Source organism: Limulus polyphemus, unplaced genomic scaffold (assembly GCF_000517525.1).
Source record: "Limulus polyphemus unplaced genomic scaffold, Limulus_polyphemus-2.1.2 Scaffold2610, whole genome shotgun sequence".
NCBI lineage: Eukaryota > Metazoa > Arthropoda > Merostomata > Xiphosura > Limulidae > Limulus > Limulus polyphemus.
Window position 1 is genome coordinate 59,635 of NW_013668220.1, and position 18,676 is coordinate 78,310.

General features: G+C 33.1%; 1 protein-coding gene across 1 annotated transcript in view; it reads left to right on the forward strand.

The window, feature by feature from the left end:
• Positions 1 to 18,676, forward strand: part of LOC106467424 (splicing factor 3A subunit 3-like) — a 129,460-nt gene that overhangs the window by 36,455 nt on the left and 74,329 nt on the right. The window contains exons 2-4 of the mRNA XM_013927773.2: positions 1,050 to 1,097; positions 1,571 to 1,623; positions 16,551 to 16,656. Of these exons, the coding sequence (XP_013783227.1) occupies positions 1,050 to 1,097; positions 1,571 to 1,623; positions 16,551 to 16,656 (207 nt within the window). The remainder of the gene's footprint in view (positions 1 to 1,049; positions 1,098 to 1,570; positions 1,624 to 16,550; positions 16,657 to 18,676) is intronic.

An 18,676-nucleotide genomic window follows, 5' to 3' on the forward strand; every position in this document is an offset into this window, starting at 1 on the left:
CAAAGGTCGGATACTTTTCTCACAGGCCTCGTATATGTTCAAATCAAAAATTGAATATTTATTACACATATATGTCATCAAGAATTGTCTGCTGGAGCAGGAGAGAAAACATTAGATAAGATACCGGAGTAGTGTCTACAGCACTGTTAAATCAGACCAAAGTTCTATTGTAATATCTCACAATCCCAGATTGCCAGCATCAGTGATCATTCTTATTATACATATTAAACTGGAGATAATTTCTAGCAATACTTATTCTCTACAAACATCTGTAACCCCCAAACCCCAAGTATAGAAATGTACAGAAGCATGGTCAGATGGGTGTATTCCCTATTAAACGTTGAGGCTATAATTTATGTAAATTAACAACTACTTACATTCTGTCTTGAAGAAATTTATCCAGACAAGAGTTATTTCCATTTATATTTATAAAATGACAAAATATATATCAGTTTTCAATAACAAGTGTTGTCTAGTTGTATTTATTGAGGTAGACATTCATAGCTGATAAACCTAAGTGATGCATTCTGGGACTAGCCAATAGTGAATATTGAGGGATCTCCAGAATAATTTCATCTGGGTCTTGATTACTAACATGTGTGTATCAATTTATGACCTTTAAGGTAATTGAGGTTGTTATTGACAATATACAGATGGGGTTGTATAGCAAGTTAAATTATGTGTTATCATAGGAAGGATGCTCACAAATATCTATTTTCATTGCAAAAAACAAATTAAGTTGCATATGGATAATTAAAGTTTCAGGAAAGAAACCAATAAAGTAAGTAAACTTTTTTATTTGTTTTACACAAGTATTGGAGTCTTAATAGTGAAAAACTGGCAAAATTTGTTATTCAGATTTAAGGAATGTAATGGTTATTTTAAAATGACGGTTGTTTGTTTGGCATTTTTTGGAGCAAAGCAACTAGGCTATCTGAAGTGTGCTTTTTATTCATTAGTGATTTTGCTAAGTTTTGAAGAAGGAGGAGTGGAAATGAGGGATAATATATTATAAAAAGAGTAATAGAATTAATTTTTTTTTATTTCAGAATAGAGAACAAATTAATTCAGACCACAGGCTGCAATTTGTAATTGATGTAAGTTTCTTCCCTGTTTTTATTTCAGATTAAAGTTACTTTTAAAGTATTAAAACTTTTTAAAAAATTCTATATTTTTAGAGTCCTATTTTATTTTAAACAATATTTAAGATGGTCATTTGAAATATTCAGTTAGTTCAAATACTACATAAGCCTAAGTTCAAGCTTATTTTTGTTTTTGCTTCTGAATTGTTTCTAAGTATAATCTTTTCACTTTTATGTTGCTTAGAAAATACCTTTTCATGAGTATGTTCAGCTTGGAAACATAAAATAATTAAATTATTCAACTTCTTAGAAATCTGGAAAACTATTTTGTTTGTAGCTATATATCTGACTTAAAAATATACTTAAAATGAATTGTTCAGTTGTAAATTATGTAACAAATTCAAGTTTTCTGTAATTAAAACTGAACAAGAGTGTGTTATTGAAAATGTACTTACAAATATTTAATGCTTTACATGCTTTATTTACAGAGATACATGGAATGTACTAGCAATTTGAAAGAGCTTTATGAGGACAAAGATGGGTAGGCTTGTTCTTTAGTACTTTGAATTACTTCTGTAACCATTTTAAGAAATTAATAAAACATAATATAAAACTACTGTATTTTCGTCTTGTATTCAGATATTGTCTTTGTTAAGAAGATATAGAGAAAGTGTACAAAACAAAAGGATTAAACAATGTTTATTTTTAAATGTTCTAATTTAAAAAGCATAAGCTTTATGGAGTTAGACCTTTCTTTTGTGATGTATACATGTATATAATTTTCAGCAAATATATGTACAATTTTATGTACTTAAACTGAATCCTTATTGATATACAGGTAAAATCTGGAGTCAACACGTGTCAAATATCTCAAAATTGCATACATGTTAGCAATTGATGTGTTTGAAGGAAAACGAAGTTTGATAATAAACAAGATTACGACAGTTATGATATACAACATTGTTTGTTGACAAAAAGGGGACATAGATAAATGTTTTGGAATTCTATCAGATTCCATCTTCAGTATCTAAAGCAAAATAAAATAAAATAAATTTACATAAGTCTTTGGACATTGTCAAAGTACATTTGCTAAATATAATGATAATTAAACAAATAAAACACAAAACAGTAATCATGGGGAGAAACTACAGCAAGAAAACACAACAAAAAAAGGGTAAAATCAGTAATATGAACATATTAAAAAATATATAATTTAAATGAAGACTGCATGTTTTTCAGTGTTGGAGAGTGCTGTTTCATGTGGAGGGTTTCTTTAATCAGTAATTCCAAGTCAGTATTAGACTAGCAGAGGACAGAGAAATTTAATAGTATAGGTTGATGTCCTGTTTTTTCACTATGTTGGCGTATAGAGGAAATGCAGGGTTTACTCAATTTTTTTTGCATTTTTATGGAAATTCCCATATGTTCATAGGCTCTGACTTTTAAATGGCATTTGGTTTTGCCAATATAGGAGGCCTTACAGTCTCCACGTGTGTAAAGATAGACAAGCCAGGAACAATAAGGAATGGGGAGGAGATCTTTAGATGGTCAGCAAAATAGGAAACAAAATCTTTATTGTATACAATTAAATTGTAACTGTTCTGAGGATTTGCTTACGATATGGTCTCACCTTAACTCACACAAAGCTATCTTGATGTTATATCTGCCCTCTAAACATTACTAAAAATGTTTGCACTCAGTGCACCAGTCTATATACCCCATCAATTTTGTGCCATTTTTCAACATGTACATATGTTTTTCGTATATGGCTACCATTTATAGATGTGCATCTTTGCCATTTCAAATGTGTTTCCCACAGTTTTATTTTACTGTATTTGCATTCACTTGTTTCAGTAATTTTTTTTGTATCTCCTGTTACTGATTTATGTGTGTGAATTTGTGATCAGTGTATCAACTACAGAAATTACTGTTGAAGTCAAAAATGCTAATGGTATGACTTCCCAGGAATTGGGTTCAACTTTATCTGCAGAGGAGGTACAGGCTTTAATCCACAAGGAGCTAGATTCATATGTTTGGCCAGTGATTTCTTCTTCTTTTCAATGCGAGAATGTTTGTGAGGAAGATCACAATCAGTAAAAAGACAATTTGGATGCTTTTTTCAAGCACCTTCTTATTTTCCTCTGTCACACTCTACACCTCTTCAGGAGTTTTCACCTTCCACCAGTTGCACTGCCACTATGTCATTCACTTTGGTAGAGGATTGTTCTTCTCCTCCATTCTTTTTATTTTTTCCAGTTCTTCCATGGGCTCTCTGGTAAGTTTTTTGACAGGTACATTTCACACCTTGATATATCTGTGGTAGGGGAGGCTCATATGTCCTTTGTGTGGCTTTTTTCTTATTTACACACTGGAGAATTGAGTTTTTCATGTCATTGGTGCTTGGACTTTGGTAAGTTAGTTCTTAGTGTGTTCTTTGTCATCTGGGATACTTTAGATGAATTGTAAGTTAAATATTAATTATTATTTTTTTAGGTAAATTTAATTGTTTTGCAAGTTCATTAATATTACGTACTTTGTAGAATCGGAAAATTTTGTGGGTTTGTTAGTTCATTATTAATAAGCACTTTAACTAAGTATGTTGAGATAGTTTGTAAGTAACATATCATTATTACTAGTAACATCTAATTCATTGTTCTATCTGAATAATTGTTTTTTCACCATTGTTAATTATGTGCCTTATCTTAAGTTTGGTCAGTGTAAGTCGTAATTATGTGTCCTTTGTCATCTAGGTTTATTTAGATGAATTATAAATTACATTTGATTATTAATATGTTTTCTAGGTAATTCTAGTTAGACCACAAAATATGTAATAATAATAATGAACATGCAAGCTAAGTACATTTAGATGGTTTATCCGTTTGATATTTATAAAGACTTTGTTAACTAGGTATGTTTGACAGCTAGTACATTACATATTACTATTAGTAATATATATATTATTCATTGTTCTAGCTGAGTAAATTTTTATCGCCATTATTAACTGTGTATCTTGTCATCCTAATTTATGTCAGTGTAGGATATGACTTTTTGTGCTTTGTTACATCACTGAAGTATTTGTTTCCTTCCAATTCATAGGGCTGAGCTTTGCTTTGGCTCCTTTTCCTATGTTCGTGATACTAGAAACCTCATTTTCTCCTTGTAATCTACAAATCAGGGTTCTTCCACACACTGCCCACTTTGTCTATAGTTATTTATTACTCTAAGTCTCTGAGTCTTTGCACTATTCTTTTTTATGGATGACTGGTTCCTGTTTGCTTCTTCCCATTTACAGTCCAGTGACTACACTCATCTGTTCCTACAAGAAGCAGCAAGGGTGGTGACAGTGGGGATGTCTGTTTTTACTCCCACTCACTACCCTGTTCATTTGAGGTGTTTTCTTCATTCCAACCTCAGTCAGGCCTAGTCTTCTCCTCTTTGTGTTTGGAGCAGCCAGTTCACAAGTCCATCACCTCACATTTCTTACAGCTCTTACTTTCTCTTTTTGGGGATACGGGTTTTCCATGGAACTTCTCAGATCTCTTAGATTACTCTTCACCAATCAAAGCCAACCTGGCTTGGTGGTTAGACATAGAACAGACCAAGGCAGGGGTGCTGCTTACTCTACTTTGTCCGGATTTATATATCTTCATGGACTCATATCTAGAGGGTTAAGGTTCTTACCTCAAATCCTGGGAGATTTCTAATCTCTGGTTGATCAAAGAGTCTTCTCTCCATATTACCATTCTTTGGTGGTCCATCAAGCTTTGTTTCACTTCCTTTCTTTCCTATGGGGGGTGGTAATTATGGTACATTCTGACATCTCCACAGTGGTCACTTATATCACAGATCAAGGAGTACCAATTCCATGTCTCTGTGCTTTCAGATCCTGGATTTTCTTTCAGGAGCCACAGTCACCATATTATGGTCTTAGCTTGCCATTTTCCAGGCTTCCTTAATCTGATTGTTGATAAATTATCTCCTCCAAACAAGATTCTCCTTACAGAGTGGTCCCTCAAACCACAGGTTTTTAGGTGGGTGTGTTTTCATTTAGGGACACCTCATATATGCTCTTGACACCAAACTTCATTCTCTTTGATCTCCTGTTCTACACCAGCTAACTTTGGGGATGGTCATGTTCTTTCAAGATTGAAGGGGTCTTCACATCTGTGCTTATCCCTATTCCAAACCACTCTGTGTCTCATCTTACTGGTGGCTTAGTATTAGCCGATGCATATATCATTTCCACTGCTCCAATCTTTATTTGTACATTTTCTATCATTACCTCTATCTCAGTCCCTATTCTGTCAACTTCGGTCAGACATTGTTCATCCAAACGTCACCACACACACATGGCTTTTGTCAGGTCCATTGTCTGAACTTGCGGACTGATGCCGCGTGTTGCATCTTTCCTTACTTGATCCATTAGACCTTCCATGTCCATTTACCACAGGTGATGGTATACCTTTCACCTTTGGTCTCTTTGGCATAGTTTCATCCTTCCCACTCATCTTTTCTTCATCTGATTTTTTGTAAGAGGCTTGTCCACTTCGACTACTTCTAGCTATCAGGTCCCTTGTCGACCACCTTCCATGTCTCCAGGTTTTGTCTTCCCCTGTCATTTCCCTCCTTTTTTTTTGCTTCTTTCAAATCATGCATCCCCCACATTTCTTTGCTTTGTCTGATTGCTTTCTCAGTGTGCATCTTTCCTTACTTGATCCATTAGACCTTCTTCCATGTCCATTTACCACAGATGATGGTATACTTTCCACCTTTGGTCTCTTTGACGTGGTTTTCATCCTTCCCACCCTTCTTTTCTTCATCTTCCCAAATTCTTCACCTGATTGTTTGACAAAGGCTTGTCCACTTTGAATATGTCTAGCTGTCAGGTGCCCTTGTCCATCACCTTCTGTGTCTCTAGGTTTTGTCTTCCTCTGTTATTTCCCTCCTTTTTTTTTCACTCCTTTCAAGTCATGCATCACTCACATTTCTTTGCTTTGCCTGACTGCATTCTCAATGTGGTCCTTTGTTCCTTTTCCATCCTCCATTTGAACCTTTGTTTTCATGTTCCATCTACCATCTGTCCCTCAAGACCTGTTTCCCTCTTCCTTCTTGCAGATGTCACAGATCAAATATTTATGTTTTTACTGTTACCCGCTTCCTTTATCATTCCTCTTACGTCATCCTATATCCTGACCAGTCCTTCCTCCCTCAGACCTATGCTGCCCATGAAGGCTGTTTGGTTTTCACAACCTTTTCTTCACCTTCCATCTCCCATCAGTACTCCCATGCCATTCCTGATCAGCTTCTTTGTCCAGTTCCCTTCTTGTGTTATCTGGAACATCCTGCCTCCTTTCAGGCTTCATGTTCCCAACTTTTTATTCTCTGAAACCCTTCCATTTACTGTGATCTATCCCATGTCATGATATCTGGTTGGGTTTAGCAACTTGTTAGTTGGACTTATCCATTGAAGGATGCCATTTTCACAAAGTTTCTTCTCTTCAAATTCATCATATCACCATGGCTTTGGTTGCTCATCTTCACCATCCTTTGGAGTAGGTCATTCAGGCCAAATGTGAACTATTCCCAGTACCTTTGTCACTCATTGTCTGCATGATTTGGTTGTATCTTACTCAGGTGCATATTGTCTACCTTCTGTGGTGATTCTACACACATCGTTTCACCTTTGATTGGGGTAAGTCTTACCACTTTCTTTCATTTGCATTTATAGTTTCAGGAACCCTTGTTTTTACCACTGATAATGGGATCCCACTCTGTAGCAGGTGTTGCCTGGTCAGGTATGCTTTGTCTCAAACCCGGACTATTTACTGATTGTACTATAATGCTCACAGTAGAGATGGGGTGTTCCACAAGATCACTGGTGGCATACCCAGTGGTGTATGTGTGTATATATGTTTCTAGATATCAGTAAGTTTCACTCAATGGTGTTCCAACTCTCAGGGACTTCATGAGTAAAGCAGAAGGGGGATTTCTGCCCATTCCTGTTGATACCTGCTGTGGTAGGTCTGTCTTTCCAAATGAGGAATTGTAGACACCCATTGTACTTTCTCTCTAACATTCTTCTGGACTTCCCACCACATTCGATTCCCTTTTATTATTCGAGTGGAGCATGGGAGTTTTTTACCACTTCTCAGTCTCCAGTAGCTGGGGTGGTGGACCATGGAGGCTCCCTCCTGAGTGAGTTTAGAAATTTAATTTACCAAATGTAATCATGATTATACACTGTGTGAGAAGAAGGCAAAGCTGGTTTCCCTCTTCCATTGTCCCTGGATGTTTTTTTTCCAGGTGGACAGCTGTTGGTTGGAGCAGGTTCAACCTATGCAGGATCCTTCTTGTAGTACCAGGTTTGGGATGATACCACCCTGTTGCTACAGTTGTGTGCAGTAGAAGCTCCTCTTCTCTTCTACCTTGTAATACCAGTAACAGGACCTACATACACTGCTCTTATGGTTGAGTGAATGTTCCATGGTGTGTTCGTAATCCGGATGCAGGATGTCTCTTTTCTTCATTTATGGCTGAGTGATTTATGATTACTGCTTGTAATACTGGTTACAGATATTGCCCCGTTCTTACAGTTGAGTTGAGGTAACAACATGACCCCATAATGCTAGGTTCTAGTTGTAGTTCTTGCTCCTACTGTGGTTTTGGAAGTTTGTCTGGTTTAGGCCAAAACTCACTTCCTCTTCATAATTGTTGTTGCCTGACATATGACACACTGTTACTTTCAGTTGGAGTTGTTGAGTATATATATAATATATAATATAATCAGCAGGAAGCTTCAGAACAGTGGTCTCTGGCTGAAAAATCTTACCAGATCAACTTCCTGGAGTTTCTGGCTGTATATTGTGCTTTGGATAATTTTCTTCATGTTTCCAGGAATCGTCTGGTAATGATCCATTTTGACAATTCTATAGTGGTGGCTTATATCAATCACCAAGGTGGCACCCATTCTCATTCCATTTGTGGTCAAACCTTGTATCTCCTTTTCTGGGCCCACACACTCGGTATTCGTATCCTTGCGTGTCATGTTTTGGGTGCTTTTAATCTTGTTGCAGATCGTCTTTCCTGTCCCGACAAAGTTTTCTGACGGAGTGGTCTCTCAATCCTTTTGTTTTCCAGTAACTTTGCCTTCATCTGGGTACTCCTTAGCTGGATACATTTGTCACATCTCTCAATACCAAGTTACTTATGTTTTGGTTTCCGGTTCCTCATCCTCTTGCTCTGGCTTTTGATGAATTCAGTCAAGATTGGACCAACAAATACCTGTATGTTTATCCTCCCATCCATATTCTTCACAGGGTGATTTTGATCATACATGCCGCTCCGTGTCAAGTCCTTCTGATTGCTCCATACTGGCTGGCAGAACTGTGGTTTCTGTGGCTGTTGTAGCTCCAATCTGCTCCTTCTATACCTCTCCCTCTTACTCCATCAACATTGGTCACTGGCATTTCATCCAGCTCTTCATATAGTCCATCTTCATGCCTATTTTTTATCTGATCTTTGTCAAGGAGATCTGGTTTTCCCCAGCAGGTCACTTTTTTTTAAGCTTGTTGCATTCACCCATCCTCTAGGAATGTTTATCAACATAAGTGGAATGTTTTCCACCATTGGTCTTTGGGTCAAGGGTTTCCCCCGTTTGACCCACTATTTCTCCTATTGTAGATTTCCTCACTTGGCTGTTTGATCAGGGGTCTTCTTTCTCTTTGATCACATGTTATCAGGTTGTCTTATCCCACACTTCTCGTTTTTCCAGGTAATGTAAAGGTTATACCTCTCCTTCCCTTTTCCTATTGTTGCGTTCCTTCCAGATTAGTCCATTTAGGCATGCAGCCCATCCGGATTGGGATGTTAATGTGGTTCTTCACTGTTTGAACCTCTGTCCTTGTGCTTGATTTTTTTTCACTTATCCCTTAAGTATCATTTCATTTTCCTATTAGTTTGTAGACATTGCTGGTCAGATTTATTTGCTATTGACATTTTACATACTCTATATCATTCCATGTATGTTCTCCTTTATCCAGATCAATCATTTTTTCCCAAAACTTTGACGGGTCGGAAGAGTGTATCCTCTTTCTCTCCAGTTTCACTTCCTTTCATTTACCACCTTTATCCTTGGTTTGATCCCGATAGACTACTATGTCCTGTTCGTTCTTTTTATCCTTACATTGTCTGCACAGCTTCCTTCTGTGGTGCCCGTTCCCATCTATTCATCTATACAATCTAACTTGTAGTGAGAAGGAAGAAGATGTATTCATAAGACAAGAGATTACAGATTGTGTCTATACTATACTTTTAAGTTAGATGAAAATTCTTATGCCGTATCCTACAACTCTAGATCAACTACATCAGTGATCATTCTTGTTTCATATTCAAGGATCTATTAACTTCAACTTATAATAACTTGTACCAACCTGTATGCCACCTTACTAATCACTTTCATATGACATATGCCCCAACAAAGAAATGATACAGAAACATTGCCAAGTGAGTATATTGAACAGAACTGCTACTGGGCTTTGTAAACTTAGTCCCAGACAAGGATTAATACTGTTCTACAACTGCTGCAAATTTCCAAGAAAAATATTCCTAAAAATTAATCGGTAAACAAATATTTTCTAGTTGTGTAAGAGTAAGTCTGGCATATTTTAACAGCCACTTCTTAAGTAATTAGGAAATCCTCGCTAAAATCATGCCGTGTTGGAAATGAGAAGTAAAAAAATAAAAAATCTTTATGTTCAGGCTTAAATAGATTTATTTGGGCTTGGGAAAGATTAAAATTAATTTCACTTGATTAGGTAATAGTCTGTCCACATAAAAACAGAGGGGATGATGATATGTTAGGATAAATATTAAGTAAGGGATTATGTGTGACAGAAACATTAATCTCATTGATTAAAAATAAAATAATAAATTATTGAAAGTACATGGGCTTTATTTTCTTTGTCTTTATTTACCCAGTGCATACGGACTTGGTCAGTTTGACTGACTTTGTAACCATCATGTAGCTATGAAACTATAACTCTGAATGTATTAAATGTATCTTCATGAAATTTGACAAACTTTTAGTGAAAATTAGCCTGCTATACACAAAATATTAGATTTTTTATCAAAATGTTGATTTATGAAACTTTTACTGATTCACCTCAAGTGAAAGGTTGGTTTCATGCTAAGAATAAAAATACTTTTTAATTTTACTGTTTTCATATTTCACTTACATAATCCTAGAACCTCTTGACTGCATATCAAAACTTTTTTGGTAAAAATTTTATACTTTATCTCTTATTTTCTATACCCTAACACTAACTGTAGAAAAATCATTGATTTACAGTGAAATAAAAATGAATCCAAAATTAAAAGTGAATATCAGTGAAGCAGAATTTGAAGTAATCCAAATACCATAAACAAACACTACAGGCTCATAATTATAATCTACCCAGGCCTAAGGCCTATCAAATTGTCCAAGGACTAACATTAGTAGACTTATTTCTTAATCTTAAGAACCTATCATTCTATCAATTAAACAAATAGCAGAAATTCCATGAATTTTAGGAAGTCATTCCAGCTCTCTATAAGCTTATCCATCCATCCTTTATATCACATGATTATATTCCTGACCCTAAGTCATGAAGGCTTAGGCTAGGTCAGGACTGAAACACTTCGTAAAATTTTTCGTGAAACTAGCATAAGTACATTGAACATGATGGATAAAAATTATGGTAACAAATAGGCTAACACAAGGTGTTACAACTGTAATTTCTTTGCTTGGGATCGAAACAAAAAGCCACTAATTAAACTAGCAATTAAATTGCTTATAAACTTACTTTGAAATTTCTCTTGAACAAATTACTGGGTGAATTTCTTCAAATAAATTATGTTACAAACCTTCAATATTTCTCACAGTGACTTAAAGGAGAAAATGTATATGGCAACGATAGATAGTTCTTCCACTTAAGCCCATTGTGATACCTGATGCTGTACAACAACTCCTTTCTTATGTCATGCTTCATGTGCTACATGTGGAATTGAGAATTGATGTTTCCAACACTGCCATGTGTGTACTGTGTAGGATTTTTGTGGTACTGGAGCAAGAGAAAATACACACTGTATGTATGGGGATGTTTGAGGAGTTGGTTGTTTGCAACTGCATGCGAATGTAGCCTGCAATGCGAATATTAGATTTATTCTGTTTATTCCATTCATTAGTGATATAATAGGCAGGTCAGTTTGCCAAGCTAAATTTTAGAAGGTGCATGTCGTAGATTTTGAACTTTGTAGCATAAGCTTTTTTAATGCCAGGTTGTAGAATGGGGAAGATCATCAAACATGAAGAACATGGGCGGGGTGGGAGAAAAGAGAGGTGGGATAGCTTGCCCCTCAGAAATAGCAAAGCTAGAGCAATGAGCCACATTCTCACCATCATTAATTAAGCAAATGCCATCGTTTTATGCTTCTGCTATCACCTTTTTATGTTTTACTTTCAGTTGAGATATGAACAATTGCACCTGCAATTTGATAGTGAAGGTTGAAGCATCACAGTAGTCAACAGTAGGATGAGCAAATAGGAACACTTTGAAAGCAGCTACTGCCATAATAGTGTACTTGGCTTGCTGCACAATATATACCAAGATGATTCTAAATGATTCCTGAATACCTTTGTGTGTCATTTAGAGACTTCCATGCTTCGTTCACCTTACCACTTCAAATCACTTTTTGCAGCCCCAATGCTAAAAGAGTATGAGAAATGCCTCTTTTTAGCCAATAAATATGTCAAAAAATTTTAAAATTCAGATTAAGAAAAAACTGGATAGGGTAGTTTTTTTTCAACCAAAGTGTCCCCCCTTTCGTTCATGAAGGGCCTGTTAAAATTTTTTTTTTTTTATTTTAAGCTTTATCTAATTTAATACGACTGTCCAGTAGAGTTGAGGTGAGCATGCCCCACTATACTGTGTCTTTGGAAAACTTAGGAACAGACTACAGATGTTGTAATTTTCTTATAGTTTCCTTAAATGTTCTTTTCCTATTGGAAAATATTATGCTTATTTGAAAGCTATGGAAATTATCTTCTATTAAAAAATATCAGGTAAGCCAAACTAGAATTAGATAATATGGTAGGAGACATCAGAATATTCCATATTTATGGAATGTTTTTTTGTTTTGTAATCTTCACATAATGTGTGTACATAAAATAACTTGTTATTCATTGAAAAAAAACTATTTATTACATACAAATTAATCTCAACCAAGATATTATCAAAAATATTATAATTTAGCCTGACCTGATTCCATTTTGACAGGTCATTTCCTAGGTCAGTTATAACTGTCTGTTAGTTTTTGTTATGTTTTGTATGATTTATAGCCTGAAGTTGTGACTACTGAAGTTGACAAAATAAAGTATCATTTAAAATATTTTAATGAATATCAACAAAGTTGAATGGAAATTTTCACTCGAGAATAAAGAAAATTGAAATCTATGACAAAAGTAACTGTTTTCAATGTTTTTTTCAAAGCATAGTATCTGAATAAAATTTATTATGTTAAAAATTAAAATAAATTAAATTATATAATATTTTTAAAGCTAGACTAGACTATTTATTAAGTTGTGCTGAGTGTGACCTATAAGTTAAGTGTGCTCAACTGTGGATTTAAGATACCATGGTTCACATCTCACTACAGTAAAAAAACAACAAAAGATTAAGATCCAAACTTTTAAACTTTGGATGCATTATAAGAATGGTTGAAATTACACTACTTCATCTTACAAGAGTTGGGGATGAGTGGTTTTACCTACCTGCCTTCTCACTTTAAAATTAGGGATGGCTAGTGCAGATAATCTTTGTGTAGCTTTGCTTGAAATTAAACAAACACAAATTTAGTAAGTTTTACTAAAATTCATGCATTTGAATATGTATTTGCATTGTAAGAATGAAATTAACAAGGTAAAAGGAATCCCCCAATCCCAGACAGGGTTAAATGGCTTCCATCCAGTCTGTTATTTTATGTTTTAAGTAGGGTTGTAACTAGTATTTACTAAGTATTTTGTAACTGTCCTACTTGCATGTTTTGCAAAGTATTCAGTTTAGCTGGATATTGGTACCTATGTATTCAGCAGCCAAGCATTTAAAGTTTTCATATTGTTTATCAGTAACAGTATAACATGAAGCCTACAACATCTACAGGTAAGTACAAAGTTTTAAAACATCCAACATACAAAAGGTCAGTTACTTAATAACTTTAGATTTGTAATAACATTGATAAGTTTGATTTTGTTAGTAAATAATACAAACATTATTTAACTCGTATATCATTAGTAACATATTTAGAGCTAGACAATTAACTTGATTAATTGATATAACTTATTTCCTGTGAGCACCAATTAATGTTAGGTAAAATAATTGAGTAATGAAATAATGATTAAATTAATTAATGTCATGAAAATAATAGACTAACCAAAATTAGTGTTTTTGATTATTTCAACTATCTAAGGAATTGAATTATTGCCATTATGATTTCTTATTATTTTTGATTAATTTAAAGTTGTTCAGCTTAGTGTCATGAAACACAACAATAATCAACTAATTGAACTTATTATTGTTATTATCAATTAATCCAACTATCCAAGTCTAATGAGAATAATTGATTAGTTAAATGAAATTGCTGACTGTGGATTATAGCTAGATTCTTGATGATATGTTAAAGGAAGCATCTGTTCAATATTTGTTACAATGATAGATTAGATTGTAAATTTTAGAATGGGAGAGATAAATAGAACATAATTTCACTGGTGGCAGCAAAATCTTTGTCATGATCAGTAACTGCAGATCTTAAAATTAGTTGTGTCTGGTTATAAACTTTTATCAGGTGGAGTCAATTATCACTTCCACTGTTTCCCTCTCAAAAACACATTTGAAGTAACTACTCACAACCGCTTAAATAAACCAGATTTTACATATATGAAAAGTACAGCAGAGAAATGACTCAAAAATATTTCTGTGTCTCAAGGCTGAGTGGCAGTTGTTATACTGTGATAGGCCTTCTGGAAAACTATATTAAAATTGATGGAAATAGAATAAATTCATTGAATAGGGTGAATTTTTTTCCACTGAATAGTAATATTTAAATTTATTTACAGCTTACAGTGGGTAGTTAGACATTTTGTAGGTTAGAATACATACAACATTGTATTTGAAAATGATCAACTTGGTGGTCGAAATATACGTACTTTAATATATGAAAATTTCTGACTGTCCACTGCCAGGTGTAAATAAATTTAAAAGAATAAATTCGTATTTAAATAACCTCCTGTGAAAAACATATTAATCAACTTCTTTCCTCAAGTAGCTCAAAAAATATCTATGTACACACAAACATACATGCAGTAGATATTTCTCACTTCTGTAGGAGATATGCATGCAGCTTAGGAAACAATCAATCAGAAGTGGTTATTTGCAGAGTGCATAATACAAAAACATGTTCTGCAAAGTGATGAGCAGGGGAAAACCTAGACATGTAATGCTTTTATTTTCCAGTAGGGTACTCAAATTGTCTTCAGGGGAATAGCATCCAAATTAAATTGGCTGTTTAATTTCTATGAATTAACTCTGTACTACTGTGTGCATGTCATGACTTTATAGAAATGAATAAAAACCCTATAACCTGAGTGCTTAAGAAAGGTGGGCCTTTTGAAAGTGCTCGGGTTATAGGGTTTTTATTCATTTCTATCAATACTTTTTGAACCTATGTGTTTTTCTAACATCATGACTTTTTAGAGTTACATTCAAAATGATTTATGATTCAAGTTTTATATTTTAATTTCTTAATTTCAAAAGGAAATATTTAAATATATTTTCAGTTTGCACCTCTCAGTCATGGTTTTGCAGTGCTATAACTTTTATTTGTAGTTTTTTCTATTCCATTAAAAGGGCTTCATATTGTTCAACCAGTTATAAATGTGTATAGATATTGACAAGTCAAGAATACACAATTTCAACCCACATTGACATGCTTCTCCCATTTCCTCTGTCTTTCAAGCAGTGTGTAGAATTCTCTGTGACATAACTACTGAACATGTTTATAACCAATAGAAAGAGCGTATTCTAAACTATGTAAATCAAATGAATGTCTGTTTTGTTTTAGCCACCAAAGCTGATAATTCGCAGGGAGAACTTGCTGCATTCAGATTAAAGAAATTACTCATAGTAATAATGGAATTTTTAATCTATTTATACATCAGCTAGAAAGTCAGACAAATTATAGTAGTTTTGGGACATTCTATTCTAGTGCCTGATAGATTATTTGTTCAAAAATGCATATTTGAAAGCTACACGAATTGCTTTTGATCAATCAACATCGTGAGAAAAATTAAGTTTACCAAACTATGCACCCAAATGCAAATGGTCTGACAGATAAAGTAAATGCTAAACTTCTTGGAATATATGTATATGTTTTTATTTATTGTGATATATTTTCTAACAAAATTAACTAAAATTTATAAATCAGAACCTTACTAGATTTATATATAATAAAAAATAAAATGTCTCTTTGAAGGATGCATGTGGGCTACCATTATGTGATATAACTCAATTGTTTGTTTATTATGAGTTTTCGGAAGGTGACTTAATGATTTGTTATGGTAGTTAGACACTACTGAAAGAACAATAAATTTCAATTAAAACAGATGTGAAACTTTTAGGGGTTTGTGGCTGTTTAGGATGAATAATTGTAATTGTCTGTTGCAATCTGCAGTCATTCTAGAAAAAAATATCAATTTTTGATTTGATTTTATATTTCTTAACTTTTGCTATAGATGATTTCAGTGCAATTAGTGTAAGGGTAGAGAAAATAAGAGAAATATTTATACCAAAAGATGAAACTTTGGACCATGATTTGGAAAGTTCTAGAGATTATACAAATGAAATATGAAACTTTGAAGATTAAAAAATTATAAAAGTATTTCTATTCTTAGTATGAAAATCACTTTTCACTCAAACTGACTTTGTAAGTTTTTCTTAAATTTATAGGCAATTGTGTAATAGAAAAAATTTGTTTAAAAATCAGATTTTTTGCATAAAACAGAAAAGTTTGTTGAATTTGGTGAAGATACACTTAGTAGATTTAAAATTATATCATGTATAGTTTCATCATTACATAGTAGTTACTAGGTCATTCAAAATAACCAAGCCTGTATACAATAAGTCAAATAAACAAAAAAAAATATTTTAGGAAGTAGTGGACTTTATTGTTCTTGAAAATTTTTTATATACATATGTGAACTTACTGAAAAACAAATTTAATTTAGATGTAACCAAGTGATAACTGATGTAAGCTTTCTAAATATTATTTCTGATATTTAATCAAATGTTTATGCTTTGTGTGTTTACTATAGAATATTTTGTATATATTTCTTTAGGTAAGTTTTGCCGAATAATTAGATACTTGTGTTTCTATATTTAGCCTACGAAAGGAAGAAATTTCTACATTATCTGGTCCAAATGAATTTGCCGAGTTCTATACTCGTTTAAGATCCATTAAAGAATTTTATAGAAAGCACCCAAATGAGGTAAGCAATATAATTTCTGTTCCTTTGAAATATACAGAGCAGTCATACAAAAGTGTTTGTTTTGATTGCTGGTTATGCAAAAACATCTATTACATTCCACTTGGAAGTAGTTTAACCCTCTCTCCATGGGCATCTTTCTCTGTGCATGTCTCGAGATTTTTGGCGAGATACATTCAATATTTAATTAAACTACTTTTTGTTCATGTCATACCATATAGCATAGCATAAAATTATAGCTAATAATCTATATTTTAATAGTATATAAGCTTTTACTTTTTAATTTTATAAAGCCATATTAAACAAAATCTGATTTTACCTACTGTGAGAATTGTTACATTTGCTCTCCAAGCATCCCCTCTTCTCTAATTTATTTACCACCCCTCCACGAAGTACGAAATTTAACGTAAATTACTCATTATAATGTTGTTATCACTCAGGCAAAGCATAATTTTCATAGCCATCAATCTTGTTTGGTTACAGAACCATCAAATAGAAAATCCAACCCCTCTTGCCTCGCACACCTGTCACATCTTCTCTTTCAGGATTTGTCAATAGATCTCTTTCAGTATAAGCTTCATTCCCCCCAGGAAATGCATTGACTTAGCTTAGATGAATTTGTAATTGTTCTTGTCACATCATTAGAAAGTCAGAAAAATTCTGATAGTTATGAGACATTGTCTGCTTTTCACATGTTATTATTCTGTCCTCTAGTGCATTATTTAATTCAATAAAATTATTTAGTGCAGTACTACTATTAGTTTAAAAGAAAGTAGGCTTAAGTGTCATTGACAGTCAACAACAACAAAAAAAATATAAAAAGAAAGCCCAAGTAAGTATTTTATTTCTTGTTTCTCATGTGTGTTCTTTCTTTATTATTATAAAGTAACTAAAATATAAAAATTGGAAACTCTTTAGATTAGGAAAAATAAATAATAGTAATATAATAAATTTTCATGAGTCATGCACATGAGCAGCTTGGAGTAACTTGGTATAATGTAATTCGATAGTGTAACGTGTCCCAAGTGATTTACAACTTATAATGGCACGAATTATAGTTAGACATGGTTCAAAGAGCAATAAAACAATAAAATTCATATCTAAATAGTTGTATACTTTTATAAGTTTAAAGCTACTTAGTATAAACAAATGTAGTTTCATGTTACAATATGAAGTTATTCTAGAAAGAAAAAAGTGATAATTTAGATTTTTTTGGTGGTAACGAGGTTGGTCAAATTGAACAAACTTGTATAGAGTTAGGGTAGGGAAAATAACAGATAAAATGTAAAGTTTTACTGAAAAAAGTTTGAAATGTATTTAGAAGATTTTAGAGATTACACGATTGAAATTTGATATTTTTGAGATGAGAAAATTTTTTTTAAATCTTAATGTGAAAATCACTTTGCTATCAAACTAGTCAGAAGAAAAACGATATATTCATGGACAAATCTTTAATAAAAATAATTCATTAAAAAATCTGATTTTTTGTATATAAAAAGCTTGTAATATTTACTGAAAGTCTGTCAAATTTTGTGAAGATACACTTACTATATTAAAACTTATTAGTAATGAAACTGTAACAAGTTTAAAGAGGTCATGTTTTTGGTGAATTTGACCAAACCTGTGTTGAGAGAGTTAAAATATTCAAATGTCACATATTTGTTGAAAACCAAGCAAACTTGGAAAGTAAGTGTCTTCTTTTTCGTAAACATACAATGAATTTTCAAAGTAATCTTTTGCAGTACAATTGCAAATTTTGATCATAAAGCATTACAGAAATATTAAATTATATGTACAAATTGCTCAGCAGTCTGCTGTGACGAGATGCAATAACTTCAGTAATTATTTCCGGCTTTGTTTTCAAGTGTAGGCTTAACTCAACTATATACATTTACAGAATATAAGATTATATTGATCACTTAAAGTTGTTAATTTCTAATTATCTTCACATCTTTGTTGGTGGTTAAATTACACAACATATATATATATATTATAGTATATATATATATATATAGTATAATAA